The following is an 18,409-nucleotide window of genomic DNA, read 5'->3' as shown; positions in this document are numbered from 1 at the left end:
AACGTTTCTATCAAATCAAAATAGGGAACGTTTTTCAGCCTAGAACGTCCTGACTCTTTTCAAATGTGCTCAAATTCACTTAAAAACACAGTCAAATGAAAAATACTTTTTACTTGGAGTGTTTCTGATCGCTCTGCTGCATCACTCGACCATCTGAAACACTGACTATTTACCATTCTCAAAGTAGAAGCGGTGGAAGTCGGTGCCCTCCACCAAGTTGCCCAAGGCCTCAGGCTCAAAGGACGTGAGGCCGGGATCACAAATCTTCCTGGAATAGAACAACAGACGCAAATCTATCAGAGTCACAGAGAGATTTGTTCTGACATGTAGAAGTCAGATATTTGAAGTGAAAGTCAATTTAAATAGCTAAACTAACGTGTAGGCTTCAAAGTCTCCATTGTTGATGGCCTCAATCAGCTGCTCAGTGACTTTAATGATCTCCTGCTTACGAGCTGAGAGAGAGACAAAAAGAAGAGGTTAGATTAGATGGGAAACACAACCCCTGGTCAATATGAAAAGAAGCATTATGAACTTAAAAATGAATCCAATGTGGACCATGAGGACACCGTGGACCAAAAAGAAAAAATCACAACATCCAGGGACTTAGATTCACACAGAGATACACTGTCACGTAGAAAAGACTGGTAGGACGTTAGTTAGCATGGTTCAGCATACAACAACATCAACATGACCTTTCATGCTAAGTAGGTGAGCTAGGAAACAATCAATGGAAAGAATAAGTGCTGTTGTTACGGCTTGCTAAAAAGTACACCCACGACTGACATTTACACTATGGAGATGTCATAATGGAATGACACACACACACACACACACACACACACACACACACACACACACACACACACACACACACACACACACACACACACACACACACACACACACACACACACACACACACACACACACACAGTCCATTTTTACCTTCAACAGCATGAAGTCCACTGTTGTTCCCGGCTAACTGAACGCTAACAGTCGGCTGTGCACTGATTCCCTCAAGCAACAATAAGAGCAAAGAACTAAGAACAGAAAGGTGGAACATGCTGCCTGGTAAACTTTGTGTTTTGGTTCGAGACAAAAACGAGCAGCTGCAGCATCAGACGGGATACAACCAGAATACCCTCCTCTGATTGGCTGTTTTCATTAAAAGCTTGACACAGCTGAAATAATGTGGTGGACTTTACTCTGTAAACAGAGACTTGGTACTGATTAGGTTTACTGAGACTATCAGTTTGTTCATGGGGCCCCATGAGGCCAAAATGGGCCTTTTACAAACTTTTCATGAAACTGCACAATTATATAAGAAGATGCTTTGTCCAAACTTTATTGCCACATTCACACACATAAGGAGCATTTAGTATGTCTGCGTCTTGATGTGTAGATGCCATGTAGAGGGGATTTTGGACTGCTTGAACTGGATACAAGGATCCTTTAATCCGGGTTGTTTGCTTGGTGTCCAAAACCAGAAATGGAGAAAACTATAGCAACTACATTTATTCCAATTTAGCTTGAACAAAAAGTACCATACTTTTGTACATTTTGTGAGGTTATATATTTCTGCTCTCGGCCTAAGTAAGGGAGTCAGTTGAACATTTTTGATGCAAGAACTGAGTTTCTTTCCCAAGTGCACTTATCCTCATCCTTACTGTTCCTCCTTTTCAAAAAAGAGGCCAAACTTGTCACGTTAAATTTTGGGTCAAAACAAACTGACGTACTCGATAGACTGAGTTGCCATGTTGTTTCACTTCATTCATTCAGCCTGACATGTGCAAGATAGCAGAATTCTGTTGGGAGTTATTTGGTTTGGTGTAGTCCTAATCAGTCAGTAGTGACTGATGTATTTGTCTCTCTGACGTCATTTTCTGTTGACACAAAAGCTGCTCTAGCTGTTGATGGGAGCTGTTAATAAGTTCAATCAAAACTGCTGATGTGACGTTTGTTATTTCTGTAAGAGAGCTGTGTCCACCTCATGCACAATCAATAGATTTGCCAATGATGTGACGTTGATACAGTGCAGTCTGAAATGAGCAAAATTGCGATCTCAGTTGGGAACGTTCTGATCAATGAATGGGTGAATAAGGTTGTAAAGGGGACCAGACTTGGACCATTCTAGATCCAACCTTATTAAAAATCTACATAAACAATGTTGCTCACGCTGCAAGTGGCTGTCACATCCATTTGTATGCCGACGACACCATCTTGTACACATCTAGCTCCTCCCTGAATACCGCCCTGACTTCCCTGCTGCACAGCTTCAACAGTATCCAACAAGCTTTCTCCAACCTTCACCTTCTCTTAAACATGACCAAAACTAAGTGTTTGGTTTTTAACAGACACTTACCATAACCTGCCTGCACTCTTGAAATCTCCTCCCAGGATGGATCAGAAATCCAATTTGTGGATTCCTATAAGTACTCGGCTATCTGGCTAGACAGATCGCTCACCTATATTGGATGTCTCCAATTATCGGCCAATCAGTATCCTCCCTGTTGTTTCCAAAATTGCTGAGAAATGTGTTGCAGAGCAACTTATTAAACATCTCAACAGCTCTCCATATCAGCTGCATCCTATGCAGTTTGGTTACAGGGCTAATCATTCGACTGAAACAGCCAACTGCTTCCTCTTAGAGAATGTGAAGCTTAAAATGGATAAAGGGGGTGTAGTAGCAGCGGTTTTTCTTGACCTGAAGAAGGCTTTTGATACGGTGAATCACAATGTCCTGATTAACAAACTGTCAAATTTTAACTTTTCCCAAGAGTCTCTTGCCTTGCTGAAATCATACCTTGAAGGAAGAACCGAGTGTGTCAGAGTGGGTGATGTTTCATCATGTACTCTAAGATCTAACGTGGGAGTACCCCAGGGTTCTATTTTGGGACCTTTACTATTCAGTTTATACATTAATGATTTGCCGGGTGTCTGTGATGGGTGTGATATGCAAATGTACCCTGACGATACAGTGATTTATGTGCACGCAAAGAACAAAGAACAAGCTGCACTTAAACTCACGTCCACAATGACAAATGTAACTAAATGGCTTGCAGATTCCTGCCTTCACCTGAATGTTAAAAAGACTGTTTGTATGTTCTTCACAAAGAGGGCTTGCAAAGTGTCACTGGAGCCAGATGTTTATGTTGCTGGTGAGAGGCTACAGGTATATGTCAGATTTTAAATATTTAGGAATTTTCATTGATTCTAATCTCTCTTTTAAAAAAACAGGTAAAACATTTGACAAATGTCTTAAAATTTAATCTCATGAATTTTAGATATATAAGACACTGTCTAACCATGCAAGCTGCAAAATCGTATTTTAATGCGATGATTGTCCCCATCTGACCTACTGCTTAACCAGCTGGGCACAAGCCAGCAGCACAACATTAAAATCCATTCATATTCTCCATAAACAAGCCCTAAAAACACTTGATAAAAAACCCAAAAGTCACCATTACTGCAATATTCTCACCAAACACCATATCCTGAGTTGGGATATCATTAAATTCACTGATGTGTGTCTGGTTTTTAAAATGTTACATGGTATGGCCCCGCCTCCACTTAGTGATTTTATTAAACAAAGCACTCAAAGCAGCAGACTCACTAGATCTGCTTCAAGAGGTGATTGTGTCATTCCACATAGGTCAATCTCGTTTAGTAAATCTACATTCTCTGTGAAGGCAGCTCACTCGTGGAATGCTGTGCCACCACACATACGCACACAAAACACGTACCAAACATTCAAGCATAACTTCAAGGAATGGCTTGTTGCCAATCAGGTGTGCAAGCATTGATGTGCTGTCTGTCCTGGCTGCTTGTTTCGCCTATATGTGCATTTGTCTTGTTCAGTGTTGCTATTTTCCATTTTTTGATGTGTATGTTATGTGCTTCAGTGTTATATATGTGCTTGTCCTGTAGGTGGGTCTGTTCTGCGTGACGCATGCTGAAACCTGTTATATCTGCTCTGCTTTAATGTCGTACACATTTCTTTTGCTGTGTATTGGTTTTGTCTATACGTTGCTGTCTGTTTCTCTATGAATTTTAATTCCGTTTCAATTTGAGATTTTGTTATTTTAGGCTGCCTTGAAACATCTGGCCGGGGACAGCAGATGGAAATTAGCCTCTCTGGCTAACTCTGGCTCACTTACAGTGCAACTGTTGATTGGTGTGCATTGTCCCTAAAAAAAAAAAAAAAAATAAAATAAAATAAATAAAATAAATAAATAAATAAAATAAATAAAATAAATAAAATAAATAAAATAAATAAAATAAATAAAATAAATAAAATAAATAAAATAAATAAAATAAATAAAAAAAAATAAATAAAATAAAAAATACAAAATAAAAAATACAAAATAAAATAAAAATACAAATAAATAAAATAAATAAAATAAATAAAATAAATAAAAATAAATAAAATAAATAAATAAAATAAATAAAATAAATAAAATAAATAAAATAAATAAAATAAATAAAATAAATAAAATAAATAAAATAAATAAAATAAATAAAATAAATAAAATTAAATAAAATTAAATGTACATAAACTCACTGCTTTCCAAAATCAGATCAAGAATTGGTTTATTGTACCGTAACAAAGCCTCCTTTACCCACTCTGCAAAGCACAGTCCTCCCCATCTTAGACTATGGGGACGTTATCTACAGGTCCGCCTCCAAGAATCTTCTCAATAAACTAGACGTCATCTACCAAACCGCCATCCGCTTCGTCATCAGTGCTCCTTTCAGCGCTCATCACTGCAGCCTGTACTCTAGTCAACTGGTCACCACTCCGTACCTGCAGATGAATCCACTGGTATCTATAAAACTATCATTGGTAAAACCCCCACATATCTCTGCTCTCTCCTCATCATCTCCAACAGTAACCACAATTTACACTCTAGCTATTTCATCAACATGGTCATTCCAAAAGTCTGTACCGCCTTCGACCGCTTCTCGTTCCAGTCTGCTGCTCCAAGCAACTGGAACAAGTTCAAAAATAAGCCAAAGCTCCACACCCTCATGCCATTGCCCTTCTTCACTAACTCATTACAAACGATAGTCTCTGATCACTGCAACTGTTTTAGTTTGCTTCTCCAGGAACTTTAAAAAAAAGTTGTTATATATATTGTACATATGTTGTAATCTTTGTATTGATTGAGATGTTTCTATGTTTTTATTCGTTTGTAACGACTCGCCTCCGGTTGCTGCCTTTTTGGCCAGGTCTCCATTTAAATGAGAACTGGTTCTCAATTGACTTATCTGGTTAAATAAAGTTGAAATAAAAAATAAAATAAATAGAATAGACTCACAATCATCTCTAGAGGTACCAGTGGTTTACCGAGATAAGAAAGGAGGGGGCGGGGCTAGCTGGTTAGCATGCTCATTTCAGTAGCTATCTCTGCAGCACAATACATAGTCGTCTTTGAAATAACGTCTACACTGTAACCTCCTCACATTGTTTGGCTTAAATTTGAATAAAAATACATTTTACTTAAGAATGATTGGTTTGAGTAATTGTTCCACCACTGTACGCAGCAGTACTAGTAACCATTTATAAACCAACATAGTACACGTGTATTGTACTGTAGAAACCCACATTAGCTGCCATCATTTTAACATAGCAGAAGAAGACGTAGCAAATCCTTTTTCTCAGAGTGCTTCACTTCTCCCGTCTCTCTGAAAACAGAATAAAAGAAACAGAATCTTGCCTGATAGTTACTCTACGTTCCAGCCTGGATTAATGTCTTTTGTAAAGCAAACAAAACAGGTTTGTGATGGCATTTATCGGTGTCACTCAGTATACAATATGATCACTAGTAGCTGTATTAAGAGCTGAATCTCTGTCAGCAGAATACTGCTACGCTCCACAATATCTGTGGGGTGGAAATAATGCCGTTTGAGCTTCTGTCAGCTGTGTAATAAAAGGTCTTCACCTCTGGGATACCTCGTTAGAGCACGGACAGAAAGATGGAACACTAATGGATAGAAACATACACATGTAGCAGATGGCGATAAATACAAAGATACTACGCAGATAAAGGGATCCATGGCAGTAGAAGGACTGCAGAAGAGATGATGGGCCACATCGGACACAAACCCACAATATTGACTTCAAATTCTCGGGGCGATATATTGTGACTTTTTACAATTCACGTTTAGAAAAACGGTCTAAAAAAATAAATAAAAAAATCACACCACCATATGCATAACATCTGGATACTTTTTTATGCAATCACAACATCTGTGAATATACATTTTTTGAGAATCAATACAGTATCAAGAAACTCTTTCTTACAGCCCTTATTCATACCATTGCCACTAACCAAAAAAACTAAAGAATATTGTTTTGGAACCTTATTTAAATTTCCTACAAATCCTTTCTTTCACCTAACAAAAGAAGCCTTTGTTTTTAAATGTGCAATGCTGTCTTAACAAAAGCAGCCGTACGAGAGCTTTGCCTGAATTTAAGTCTAAAGACTTTTTGATTTAAATCAGGAACTGCCTGATATTAAGCTCACAAGATTTAAAATGGGGCCACACATTCAATGCAAGCTTTTCATACCTAATGTTCAATTCTTTGTATTTTAGACACATTTCAGTTGTTATCAAAAAGTGCCTTTGAGAAGCTATCTTGATCTTACTTGTGAATGAAACTTAAAGGCCATGTCCATACTACTCAAAGGCAGACAGAGTTACTACATTGTCATGGGCGGATTAGCCAGATGGGCCTACCAGGAGATTAAATTCCATTGTATTGTTAAATAGCCTGTTCAGGATTCCCTGAGTTCTATTCATCTTTTGTTGTTACTCAGACCACAAGCTGTAGTGCTAGTCTACCCTTGTTGTACTGGTATTAAAGCCCTGAGATATCAGTACTGCTGTGAACTTTCTCTCCACTGAGCAATGAAGCAAATCTCATCATAACGATCTGTTTTCTTCTAAAGCTCAAGTCATCTTTTCCTCACTTTGGAACCTGAGCTATTTCTGCTTCAACAAAAGATTTATTTTACATCAGCTTTTTCAAAATGGTAACTTTTAACAGACAAGGGCCATGTTTGACCTGGCCACCAGGAGTCTATATACTGTATGTCATATAACAGAAGCAAAGTGTTAGAGTTCAAAATGTCTTCAATTCATCTTTAAATACTTCAGATTAAACTCTGAGGCCGTACCCTGTGAGGAGGGTCAGACGATGGCTCATTTTACTGATCACTAACCAAAAAGGGTTGGGAACCACAGAATAAACACTGAGGAGTTGTGACAGCTTCTGACCAGTGAGGGGTGCTATGAGACAGAAGACACAGTGGATGAGGTGTGGCCGTGTTGAAATATTAGTCCAACAGAAGTCTTTTTAATGCAATATCTCTTTTTTCTCAAAGTGTCACCTTACCTTTTCTTCAGAGCAGAGGACCTTTTAAAAATGGAATATGTAACCACTTAAAGTTAGGAGCAGCATTAAGGTGACCGTGTCTATGAGCCTGGAGCGAAATCCAGGATGTTTTCTACTTTTAGGGACATGTACAATTCTACTTCTTCTTTCACTTGTGAATACCATCAGTGATGACAAAAGGAGGGAAAGCTTGCAGTTTCTTCCCAAGCACTAGGAAATGGACTTACACTGGGAGTCGGTGGGGCCCAGACTGGGCAGGGGCCCCTGCGTGGGGTGTGATGGGGGCCACAGTGGCATTTGGTGGGATGATCAGAGAAAAAGACAGAGAAAAAGGAAGATGTGAAGAAGAGGAGCAGGTACGCAGCCACCAGTGCCCACAGGATGTACTGGCAGCACTCTTCACCACTGGGCCAAATGCTGGGAGAGTACCAGCAGGACAAGGAGGAGGAGGAGGAGGAGGAGGAGGAAGAAGAGGAGGAAGATGAAGATGAAGAGGTGGAGGTGGAGGAAGGCCTGTGAAAGGTGGAGTGGTCTAAGTGCTTACTAAGTGCTGTATCCCTGTGGGTACACTAGTGAGTAAGGAGCTCAGACTGTAAAGCTTATACAAAGGTCAATCTTTGGCTACATTCAGTAGCAGTATTCATTCATCTGTTTGTAACAACCTGTAATCACAATATTTAAATCTTATCAACTTTATTGAAAAAGTTGATAAGGTCAACGCGTTAACACAGATCAACATTAGCATTCATTTGGACTCATGTTTCCATCAGGCTCAGTGTAGTACTTCTTGAAGAGGTGAGTTTTCAAGTTTTTCGAGTGAAATAACCACATGGAAAAGCCTGCTTTATATATTCCTGTGCAAATAAAATACTTGACAAACAAAAAGTACTACTTTCATTAAATTAAGAGAGTAAGTGCAAAATAAAACAGTTTCAAGTGAAATTATAGTATTAAAATAAGTATTAAACACCCTTTGTTAATCGCATTGAACTAAGTGGTATATGTAAAGTAAATATCTGATTTTCAGAATTATCTGATCCAGTATGTGCTTGTTATATCAATTTAGAGAATGTAATTATGTATCACGATATCTCAATATATGATCAAGATATGATTCCATTGAACGACGATAAATGATCATGTTAGATTATCGCCAAGCGTAATAAAATCACCTGCTTAGTACGTTACTGCCTCCAACTTTCAGCCAACAAATACTGACCACTGGAGAGGAAATTAGACTCTAAACAGGAAGCCATCAACCATCCATCATTTAGATCGGTGCAAATGAGTCACAATGAAGAAATAACAATACTATCTGCCCTCATTGGAAGCGACAGTTCCTCCACAAAGAGCTTACTGCAGCAATCACAATGGATGTCAAGATTAAAATCCTCCGCTAATTTCATAAAGACTTCTCAGACTCTTTTGTGGGCTGAGGCTCTGATTGGGGTCACGAACGCAAGAGAATAATAGCAGAAAGACATGATGAGGGAATAATGTCTTCCTCTGACAAAACTGAAGAGATGCTACTGAACATTAGAGATATTTGTTCTAGTTGTCCAAAGAGTGGAATTGATTTGTGATTGTGTGTCATTCCGTCTGTGTTTTCGGATTGCTCATTACAGAACTGACCTTTGACACAGACAAATGTGAAGATTTGAATCTCTTCACATTTTTAACATTTTGTAAAAGTGTTTTCTGACTTCCTGAGGCTCCTCACATTCACATCTTTCCCTGTAGAGAGAGAGAGAGAGTATGTGTGTGTGTGTGTGTAACATATGTGCTCTCATACTTGCAGTACATACACATGGCACTGTCCTGTATAGCAGCCTCCATTGTTATTGATTGGATTCAAATAGCTCCACACTGCTATCTATACTTATAATAATGACCACTACACTGAACTCAAGCACAAAGGTCCTCCTCCTCTCTTTGAACGGCCAGCTATCAGGTGTCGTCTGCTCACACTTAACAGAATACTCGTCCCATAGTTGGTTGATATTACAGCAGCCCTACCCCAAGACTGCTTTGAGTCCAGGTTTTGTTGCATTGCCATCAAACTATGACTTAAATAGTGATGAGTGGGACTTGCACAGCACTTTAATATTAGTATTTAATACAACCTTAATATTTGCCTGATTATCTAGTTGTTAACAATATAGGCTTACACATAGACATATGCTGTATCTGGCAATACAACCATTATTATTTGTAAATGCTAAATGGACTGGACTTAAGCTTTTCTAGTCATCCGACCACTCAAAGCTCTTTAACACTACTATGTCATCATTGACCCATTCACACACATTCATACACTGATGACAGGGGCCCATCAGGACTAACTAACATTCACACAACATTCCCACACCGTAAACCACAGCTACGGGAGAAGTTTGGGGTTAAGTGTCTTGGCCAAGGACATCAACATGGACTAGCAGAGCCAGGGATCTAAACGCCGATCCTCCGATTGAAGGACGACACTGCTACACTGCAAATATCTATCAGCAGTGCAAACTGATCAGTGGTGAGGGAAGGAGGCGTCCAGTCAGGATGAGGCCCGGACTATGATGATTAGTCAAAACGGGGCACCAGCTAAGGCGACGAGCAGGCCACGCGTCAACGGCAACACGTGCCTCGGAGAAACGCCACACAGAAGCATTAGGCAGGGACAGAGGGACGGGGAAGCAAGGCCAAGGCACGAGCAGCCACAGCAATCTGTGCTAAACTCAGCACATGTAGGTAACGACGAGCGGATAAAAGTTTCGGGGTGGAAATCGCACTTGTGGTAATTTGGTTCAGCATTACGTGCATTGATCTCCATATCGTGTATTCTGATTGTGGCTGCTTTTACCGGACGGTGACATACCGAGACCCCCGGACCATGATGGTTTAGCGGGAGTACACAAACCGTTACAGCCCTAATTGTCATCGTAACCCATTTCATGTGTTCAACCAAAGTACCACAAACAGGGGTTCAACAGGGGCCCTCAGCTAACAGAAGGGTAGCCTGTATTGGTTAGTCTGATCGTCCCTACCTCTCACATCCTCGTCCTCAATGGTAGTGTTGGCGCTCTCACTGGACTCCTGTGAAGAGACACATGAGTATTAGCAGCCAGACATACAAGCACAAACATACTGTATCACTGCTGTATACACTACATACATATATGCCAACACCAATTTACTGTATCTGCTATAAACTCATGTCAGACAATATTATTGGCCCGGCCAATTTGATTTGTCGATACAGTAAGACTAAAAGGTTAATGTTGAAGCAGGAAGTCAGTCTGTAGACTGTGCTGGATGTTGAGAATGGATCGTTTGGGTAGTACTTTATACTTTATGCTATCATTTTCCTTCTTAATGAGTTTGGCTAACCTGCAGGTTTGTTAAACTGTCTGATAACTTGACTGCTCGAGTTTTCTGAACCCTCTTGACTTCTTTTTAGAGATGTCAACATTTTCACAGATCTCAGCAACAAACAAGTGAGTATTTATTATTACCAGTTGGAATGATGGGGATAGGGAGACAAATAGGTAGTATCACGTTGCATGTACTTGTACAATGACCTTATCGACAACACTAAAGAGCAGAATATTGCATTGGTACAAGTGATGCATTCAACAACAAGCTTATGTATGATAATAAGCAACACTTACTATGCACAATAACACATATTGTATGCTATACTATGAGCTACAACACCATCATGTCACTACACAAAGCAGAAGATACGAGCATGCACGTGTTCCCACACTGTGGTCTGACGGACTCCACATGAGAATGTAGATCCATGGTTGTGCATGGTCTTTAACAACATGCACAATCCCTTTGTCACACAACCATGAAACATTTTACAATGACAATGATAGTACGTGCTTTTTCAGAAGATTAAACACTGGCATGTATGATGATGACACAAACTCATTTATATGTTCAGATCTTACATGGTAACAATCACATACGTATCCAGAATAGTAAAAACAGAAAAATGTAGAAATAAATAATGATTAAGTCAAAGAATTACATGCAAGAGTTGATAACAGCATGCAATATTTCACAGAAATACCATAGTCCCTTGTTTTATCACATGACGTGTTAAGTGTCCAATGGCACACAAACATCATCAGAAGCAACACTGAGGTTCTACTCTAAGTGGCGCAAACATCAGCTGCAAAGTACAGTTTCAGACTGATGAGCTGTATACCTTGTTTCCATCAGCTGGGTTGTGGATAACAGTGGTTTGAGGCTCCTGATTTGAGAGGACCAACAGTAGGAAGAGAGGTTGGTGCAGAAAGGAAGTGAGTTAGGAGGAACGTTGGACAGAAAAGTATTTAGCAAGAACAGAAAAGAAAAAACACAAAAATGCTGAAGGAAGAAGGGTAAATTGACTAAATTGCTATTTAGGATAAGCAAGTCAAACAGAATCACTACAGCACTACTACACACACACGGGATGTTATGTTCCCTGAACATCAAGTATATCAAGTCTTTCACCACAGATGATCAAGTCTGACCCGACACTGACGACAACATGACGATCACTGACATTAAACACAGACACCATGGCAATGATCCGTTAACAGACGTATACGTGACTTTCCTGGCAAACAGTCGTAGAATACTAACTTATTTTTCTACAACTAAAATATCCAAGAAATTGTTGAACGTTGAATATAAAAGGCAGGCATTTGACCAACTACACACAACTTAATAGATTAATCAAACCTGTATTACTCTAAAGAGACGAAACATCATCAACACTGGATATGATAGAGAGGTAACATGTAAATATTCAGGATGGATTTCCTGCTCACTTATAGAGCATGCTTTTGCAAAACTGTTTGCTGTATTACTGCTGACATGTGCAACATAATACACTTTGACAAAAACCCCTGCAGGGGAAGGCTGTGCTGCCTGCAGGGGAACTCTCTGTCACAGTACGGATCATGTTCTGTGACAGGAGTACATGCTCCCTAGTCCTCCTCACGATTATACTACGGTTGCTGTTGCTGTATTTGTGCTGTAGGTGGGCATGTTTTCTACTATAAAGAAGTGAAGAGTAAGGATTTTTGGCATTGCTTGCACAGGCAGTGTTTGGATGGCCGTGGAACTCTCCCGGTTGAATTACCAATATTATCGATAGTTTGCAACTGTGTCAGATTCTTGTAAGATAAAAAATGTAAAAGATCTTAAAACTCAAAAGAATAGTTCAACATTTTGGAAAAAACATGGATTTGTCTTCTCTTTCTATCAGTCTCATGTCTGTGCGCTTTAAAACTGGAATCCGAACGTGGTTAGCCTAGCTTAGCATAGAGACTGAAAGCAGAGGGGAACAGCTACCCTGGTTCTGTTCAAAGTTGAAGAATATATCAATACTTGTAAAGTTGACTGATCAACATGTATTTATGTTTGTTTGATCTGTAAACAAACTGAAATGTAAAAATGACAACTTGTGCTTTTACGGGGAGTGTTGTTAGCAAAGAAAGAGTTCCGACATGTAACTCCCTCTAAAACCACAAATTCCCATTTTGACATTTCTGTTTACATACAGCTTTAACAAAACATGACACGTCATCATTATTGATATCAATCTTTTCACCAGCAGCAAATATAAAAATGGGTATTTACAGTGGTAAGAAATACTGTATGTAGTTTGAGGAGCCACTTTCACCTCCTCTAACTACATACATGTAAAAATCTACCCAGTAGCAAACCAGTGTTGTCTCCAGTTTGGTTGAACGTAGCTTGAAACCCATGGCAACATTAACATTACCACAGTGGACATGCAATGGCACCAGTGTTGCCATTAGAGCCACCATCAACAACAAAGGAAAATATAGCCCATGTACAGCAATGTGGGAATGCAGTAAAGCCATCCAGAAGTGCATGTGAACTCATGTTACACAACCACTAAAGACATCTGTGGTTCTTAAGCTTCATGGGGAAAAAAAACAATCACCACTGACAATAAAGTGAGAAAGTAGTGGGGGTCAACAGGGCCGTGTGATCGGGACAGATGCCACTGAAAGTATGGATAGAGACAGATTAGACAGAAACTGTAATGCAAACATGCGGGCAGCAAGGCAGGGAGACAGAGTACCAGAGAAGGAGTGGGGACAGGCTCTTTGGGACTGGTGACCACATTGGCCTTGTTGTTGATCTGGAGTGACAGAGTGGACAGACAGGTAGACAGACGGGACAGGGCAGAAGTGACAAGACTTAGTGTTCAAACAGTCACTCTTCAAGCAGCTGCTGTGGAGGGAAAAGTGGAACGTTGTCGCTGAAGCATTGTTATCAGAAACAAGCCTGCTCATAGAGCTAGATGAAGAGAGACAGCTAGTCTGGAGTGAAACAAATGACCCAATTACTCTGTAGACGGATGATGAATTAGGTAAAACTCTGAACTGACTTTTCTACTCGTTGCATGAGTACTGTCTTCTGCATGTACCACAGTAAAATCTAATTATGGTGTTCTGTTTTCTGCTCATGTTGCTATGTTATGGCAACTGTGGCTCAGCAGGTAGAGCGGGTCGTCTTCTAATTGGAAGATCGGCGGTTCATCTCGGCTCCTTCAGTCCACATGGGCAAGAACAGCACGTACCCCTCATACATTGACTACATTCATAGAGCGGTGGCACAGACATATCTAATAAATGCATCACCGTTATTCTAGAGGAGTTGATTGTGAATATTTTAGAGATTGTTTTGCCACCCAGCCCTATTTTATTTATGTTATACATTATATCACTGTATTTTTCATGCGGTGAAATGGTCAAATATGGCAAACTAGCCTACAGTGTTTCGAAAATGTAATAGGTGTACAAAGTGCAGTGACCTGTAATGAGAGTCATTAATATTCAGACCAGAACATTGTAACATCCTTATGTCACATTTGATTCTTAAGTTATGGTACTATTTTACCTCTAACTCTAAGGTACAAGGAATACGGTCAGGTTTGGAAGTCATCAGCTTAATACTACTGACCACAATTTGTCCAAGATGTCTTCTCACACAACATGAATCTGGCTTTTTAATGACAGGTGATTATCCAGTTTGTACAAGGTTGGTGTTTTTACACAGATGCTCTTCCAAAGTGTGACGCCTGGGCTTCAGACTCCAATTCAATCAGCAACAGCAACTGGTTTGTGAGTCTATGTCTGAACTGGCCTCCTGCACCAATCACATGGGGCCAAAAACCTACGGTATAGGGACAGGCATTGCCATTGGTTCGTCTCAAGCAAGCGTAAATACACAAACATTTCTTAAAATGAAAACCATTAAGGGACTATGATGATGCTACAGATGCTGAATTGCAACATGTTGTAAAATCTGAATTAAGTTGTGCATTTAATTATTTAATTCCGTTATCAAAGTAATAACTGGATTTGGTGAAAGTTTCATATATTTAAAGTGAAAAACAAACATTTTTAAAAAATAGTTTATCGCTGTCCTATGTCCTCTCTTCGCACTGATGGACGATGAAATTAAAGACTTTTCGGTGACTCAACATCAATGTGTGCATGGTGAAACATGTTTTATGGTTGGAATGAGTAGACACTGTGTTACAAATCAGTAAGATGTGGTACAATGGCTTCTGGCTGAGTTTATCAGCAGGGTAACAAGCTGGTCAGCTAACATGACTGTTGCTCATTTACAATATCACGTGCAGGGCTGTAGCCAGCCCCCCCCCTTCTCAAAATATGGATGCGACATTAGAAAGGTTTTATTAGAATTTAGTCAGTATTCAGTTACGTTGTTGTGTCCAAACGTAGATCTAAATTAAATTAAATAAGTCTTTGAAATCAATCCTAAATCTGTTAAGTAATGGTTAAATAGCGGTATTCTCTCTGTACTGTTTATTCAGTCATGCAGTGCCTCCCCAGCCTTACGCAGCATTGTGGTGGGATTTAAACACAAGGGGTTTTCTACTGCTAACTAACTACCCACTGCAGATTCCAGTCTGGCTAACAAGCAGCAGCAGGTTCAGGCCTACCCTCAAATGTTCGACCGCGTCCGTCTTCCTCTTCTGCATTGAGCAGCCACAACACAACAAGAGAGAATATGAACCTACGTATATGCCTCACTGTGCACACGAGCTCTTTCAAATGTAGAGGCTCATTCTCCGATCAATATTAACCCACAAAAAGTCTCTCAAGTTTATCAGTTGAAACCAAACAATAATGATTAGAAACCATATTCAGTACAAGATATTTGCTCATTAAAAGGGACGTCCAGTTAGTTCTGCTGGTAAATGTAACGATGGAATACATTTCTCAGATCCTCAATCAACTTTAGCTTGAACACTGATTGGACGTCCACATAAAAAGTGTTGAATGTTCCCTTTAAGAGCTGGTGTGATACTTCTCAGCCTGTTTGAATTAAAAAGGTGAGGTGGGTACATAGCATGAGAACAAGTAATTATAGTGATTGAAAAAGACAAATAAATGACTGCCACCAACAGGAGCTCATCAACAGAAAAAGAAACACATGAATCATTCAGGCAGGCTTGATTAAAAGGGGCGTGTGTTTAAAAGGGAAATGAGCCTTTGAAAGAGAAGCACTTCAAGATGAGGCATTGGGATTCAGAGGATCGCAAATGTCAAATCGTGAGATAAGAAATTACCTCAAACTCTGCAACTAAGATTTTTAACCTTTTTTTAATCAATGTTTTGATTTACTAAAGAGACATATTAAACTCAGGAGTTGGTGGAGACCAAAAACAACAGCGCTAAAAAAAGAGAATATTAAACTGATATTCATCGGATGCAGAGAAACACGACTGAAAATGAATATCAATGTTGCTTCATTGGTGCTGAATGTGTAAATAGACGGTTGGCCAGTTTCGTTTTCTGCCCTCCGAACAAAAACCTTTGCATGCAGCTGTGAATAACATGTATTCACTGTTATATCATGTGTTTCTCTAGTCGCCTCCCTTTCTTGCCCTCATTGTTACTTTCTGTTTTGTGATACTAAAGAGCCTGCTATTTACATGTAGTTAACAATGTCTGTGCAGATAATGTGTCCTTAAGTCACATTAAGTCAAATCTACATGACCTACGTACATAAATGGAAATTGTCCACATTTAGGACAGTAGACTCTCTAGAACAGGGGTCACCAACCTTTTTGAAACTGAGAGCTACTTCAAGGGTACTGAGCAGTACGAAGGGCTACTTGTTTGATACAAACTTCACCTTTTAATAATAATAATATACAGTATGTGAAGAGACTGATCACATGTCAATGATAATTATTCCTCACAATAATTATTAACAATGATTGTGTATTTTGTTCAAAATTGCACCCGTTATATTTTTGTAAAAATTATCACTTCTAAAAAGTTTTAGGAAATCATTAACGGTCATATCTTCACATCATGACTCGTTTGTACTAACCACTACCGTCGTAACATTTTTGAACAAATCATGAACTCTGTCCCATGTTTATACAAATTATCAGTTATGTAAGATAAAAAATCAACTCTTTCACATGTTTAAATGAATCCTATTACATTAGTACTAATCACCACATTTTGGGAAATCTGGGTCAACTTTGCATTGCGCAATGAAGCCTGCATGCCGGCCTGTAGTCTGTAGTGACCGACACAGCTTTTTTTTGGGTACCTTTTTCTCCACGAAGAAACTAGTAAAAAGTCTCGTCTATAGCTGAGGGGGGGGGGGGGGGTCCAACCCTCCGAGGCACGGGAGCGTCTTTGGTCGCCTGCGTTTTCACCTCCCTTGTATTGGGATGGTGGTACGAGGTATCGCTAGATACCACAAGGGTAAACTGGGAAAATGCCTTTTCTGATATTTGGGTGATGTGACAGAGAGTCTGGCTTATCAACGTCCTCAACAAGAGAGAAACTGAAAGACAGATTTAGAAGTCGTGGGTGGTGATAGGACACACACACACACACACACACACACACACACACACACACACACACACACACACACACACACACACACACACACACACACACACACACACACACACACACACACACACACACACACACACACACACACACACACTTTCCTTGGTGGTGTCAATGGAGGATTTTCATCATATGACAGCTGAGTGGAGAATGGCAGAGAGATGAAGTCAATCCCCCACCCTTTACTCATCATTTAATCATCGGTTATTAGTTTCCAACAGCTTCATCTGCTCAGGCAGCAGATGTCATTGCTTCTCTCACACAGATCGACAGTGCAGAGGGACAATTATTGGGAAAAGTGTGTCACACCCATTTGGCCAAGATAAATGTACTCTTATTTTTACCAGAGCAGTTCATTGACTACAATGCTACAGTATTCAAAGAACAACCTGCTGTGTGTGATGTTCCTGTTAAAGGAATGAAAACAGAGCAGTGTGAAGAGTGAGAGGGGAGCGGAACTTACTTTGACGCCATCCGCTTTTTTGTTCAGCAGGCTCTTGGCTGCTGTTGAGAAAAAGATAACAATGCAAGGAAATCAGTGTCCAGCTAGAATTAACATGTACATGTACACACACACACACACACACACACACACACACACACACACACACACACACACACACACACACACACACACACACACACACACACACACACACACACAGTATATTAAAAGCTGGCCAATTACTAGCAACCTGAAAGTGGGCCCTGCTAAAATTGAAAGCAGAAGAGAAAAATGCAAATCAACTTTGTGAATCATTAGCCTGGAACTTTCAATCAGATCCGTCTGAGCTGTTTAGCTTCTCTTTCTCTTTCTCTGCACACTTTCACTCAACATGAACATGCTACAGAAACCTCCATGACCTGTAAGGAGGGAGCTAAAATCATGCGTTTCTTTGGGTTTTATTTAAAACCACCAGCTTTTCAGTTAACAAGCAATATCAGTCTGAGACACAAGCAGATGATTAGTGTCGGCAGGGAGAGCTGCACGGTTGTTCCATGCATCCTTTTTCAGTCAGAGGTGTTTATTAACACGAGGGAATGGCCCTTTAGCAGCCATATTTTAGGAACA

At 39.8% G+C, this 18,409-nt stretch overlaps 1 protein-coding gene across 8 annotated transcripts in view; it reads right to left on the bottom strand.

Annotated features, from left to right (window-relative positions):
* camk2d1 (calcium/calmodulin-dependent protein kinase (CaM kinase) II delta 1) overlaps positions 1 to 18,409 on the bottom strand; it is a 94,625-nt gene that overhangs the window by 2,997 nt on the left and 73,219 nt on the right. For 2 of the 8 annotated variants that reach the window (XM_076087200.1, XM_076087199.1), the window contains exons 13-18: positions 17,801 to 17,838; positions 13,503 to 13,562; positions 11,607 to 11,651; positions 10,435 to 10,483; positions 377 to 452; positions 174 to 268 (exon numbers count right to left, since the gene is read on the bottom strand). In XM_076087200.1, the coding sequence (XP_075943315.1) occupies positions 174 to 268; positions 377 to 452; positions 10,435 to 10,483; positions 11,607 to 11,651; positions 13,503 to 13,562; positions 17,801 to 17,838 (363 nt within the window). Of the gene's footprint in view, positions 1 to 173; positions 269 to 376; positions 453 to 10,434; positions 10,484 to 11,606; positions 11,652 to 13,502; positions 13,563 to 17,791; positions 17,842 to 18,409 lie in introns of all 8 variants that reach the window. The other 6 variants (XM_076087193.1, XM_076087192.1, XM_076087196.1 and 3 more) reach the window with 4 other exon arrangements.

Source organism: Anarhichas minor, unplaced genomic scaffold (genome assembly GCF_050575085.1).
Source record: "Anarhichas minor isolate MPS153535 unplaced genomic scaffold, ASM5057508v1 ptg000009l, whole genome shotgun sequence".
NCBI lineage: Eukaryota > Metazoa > Chordata > Actinopteri > Perciformes > Anarhichadidae > Anarhichas > Anarhichas minor.
Note: the sequence above shows the minus strand (reverse complement) of the source record. Positions and strands in the feature narration are given on the sequence as shown.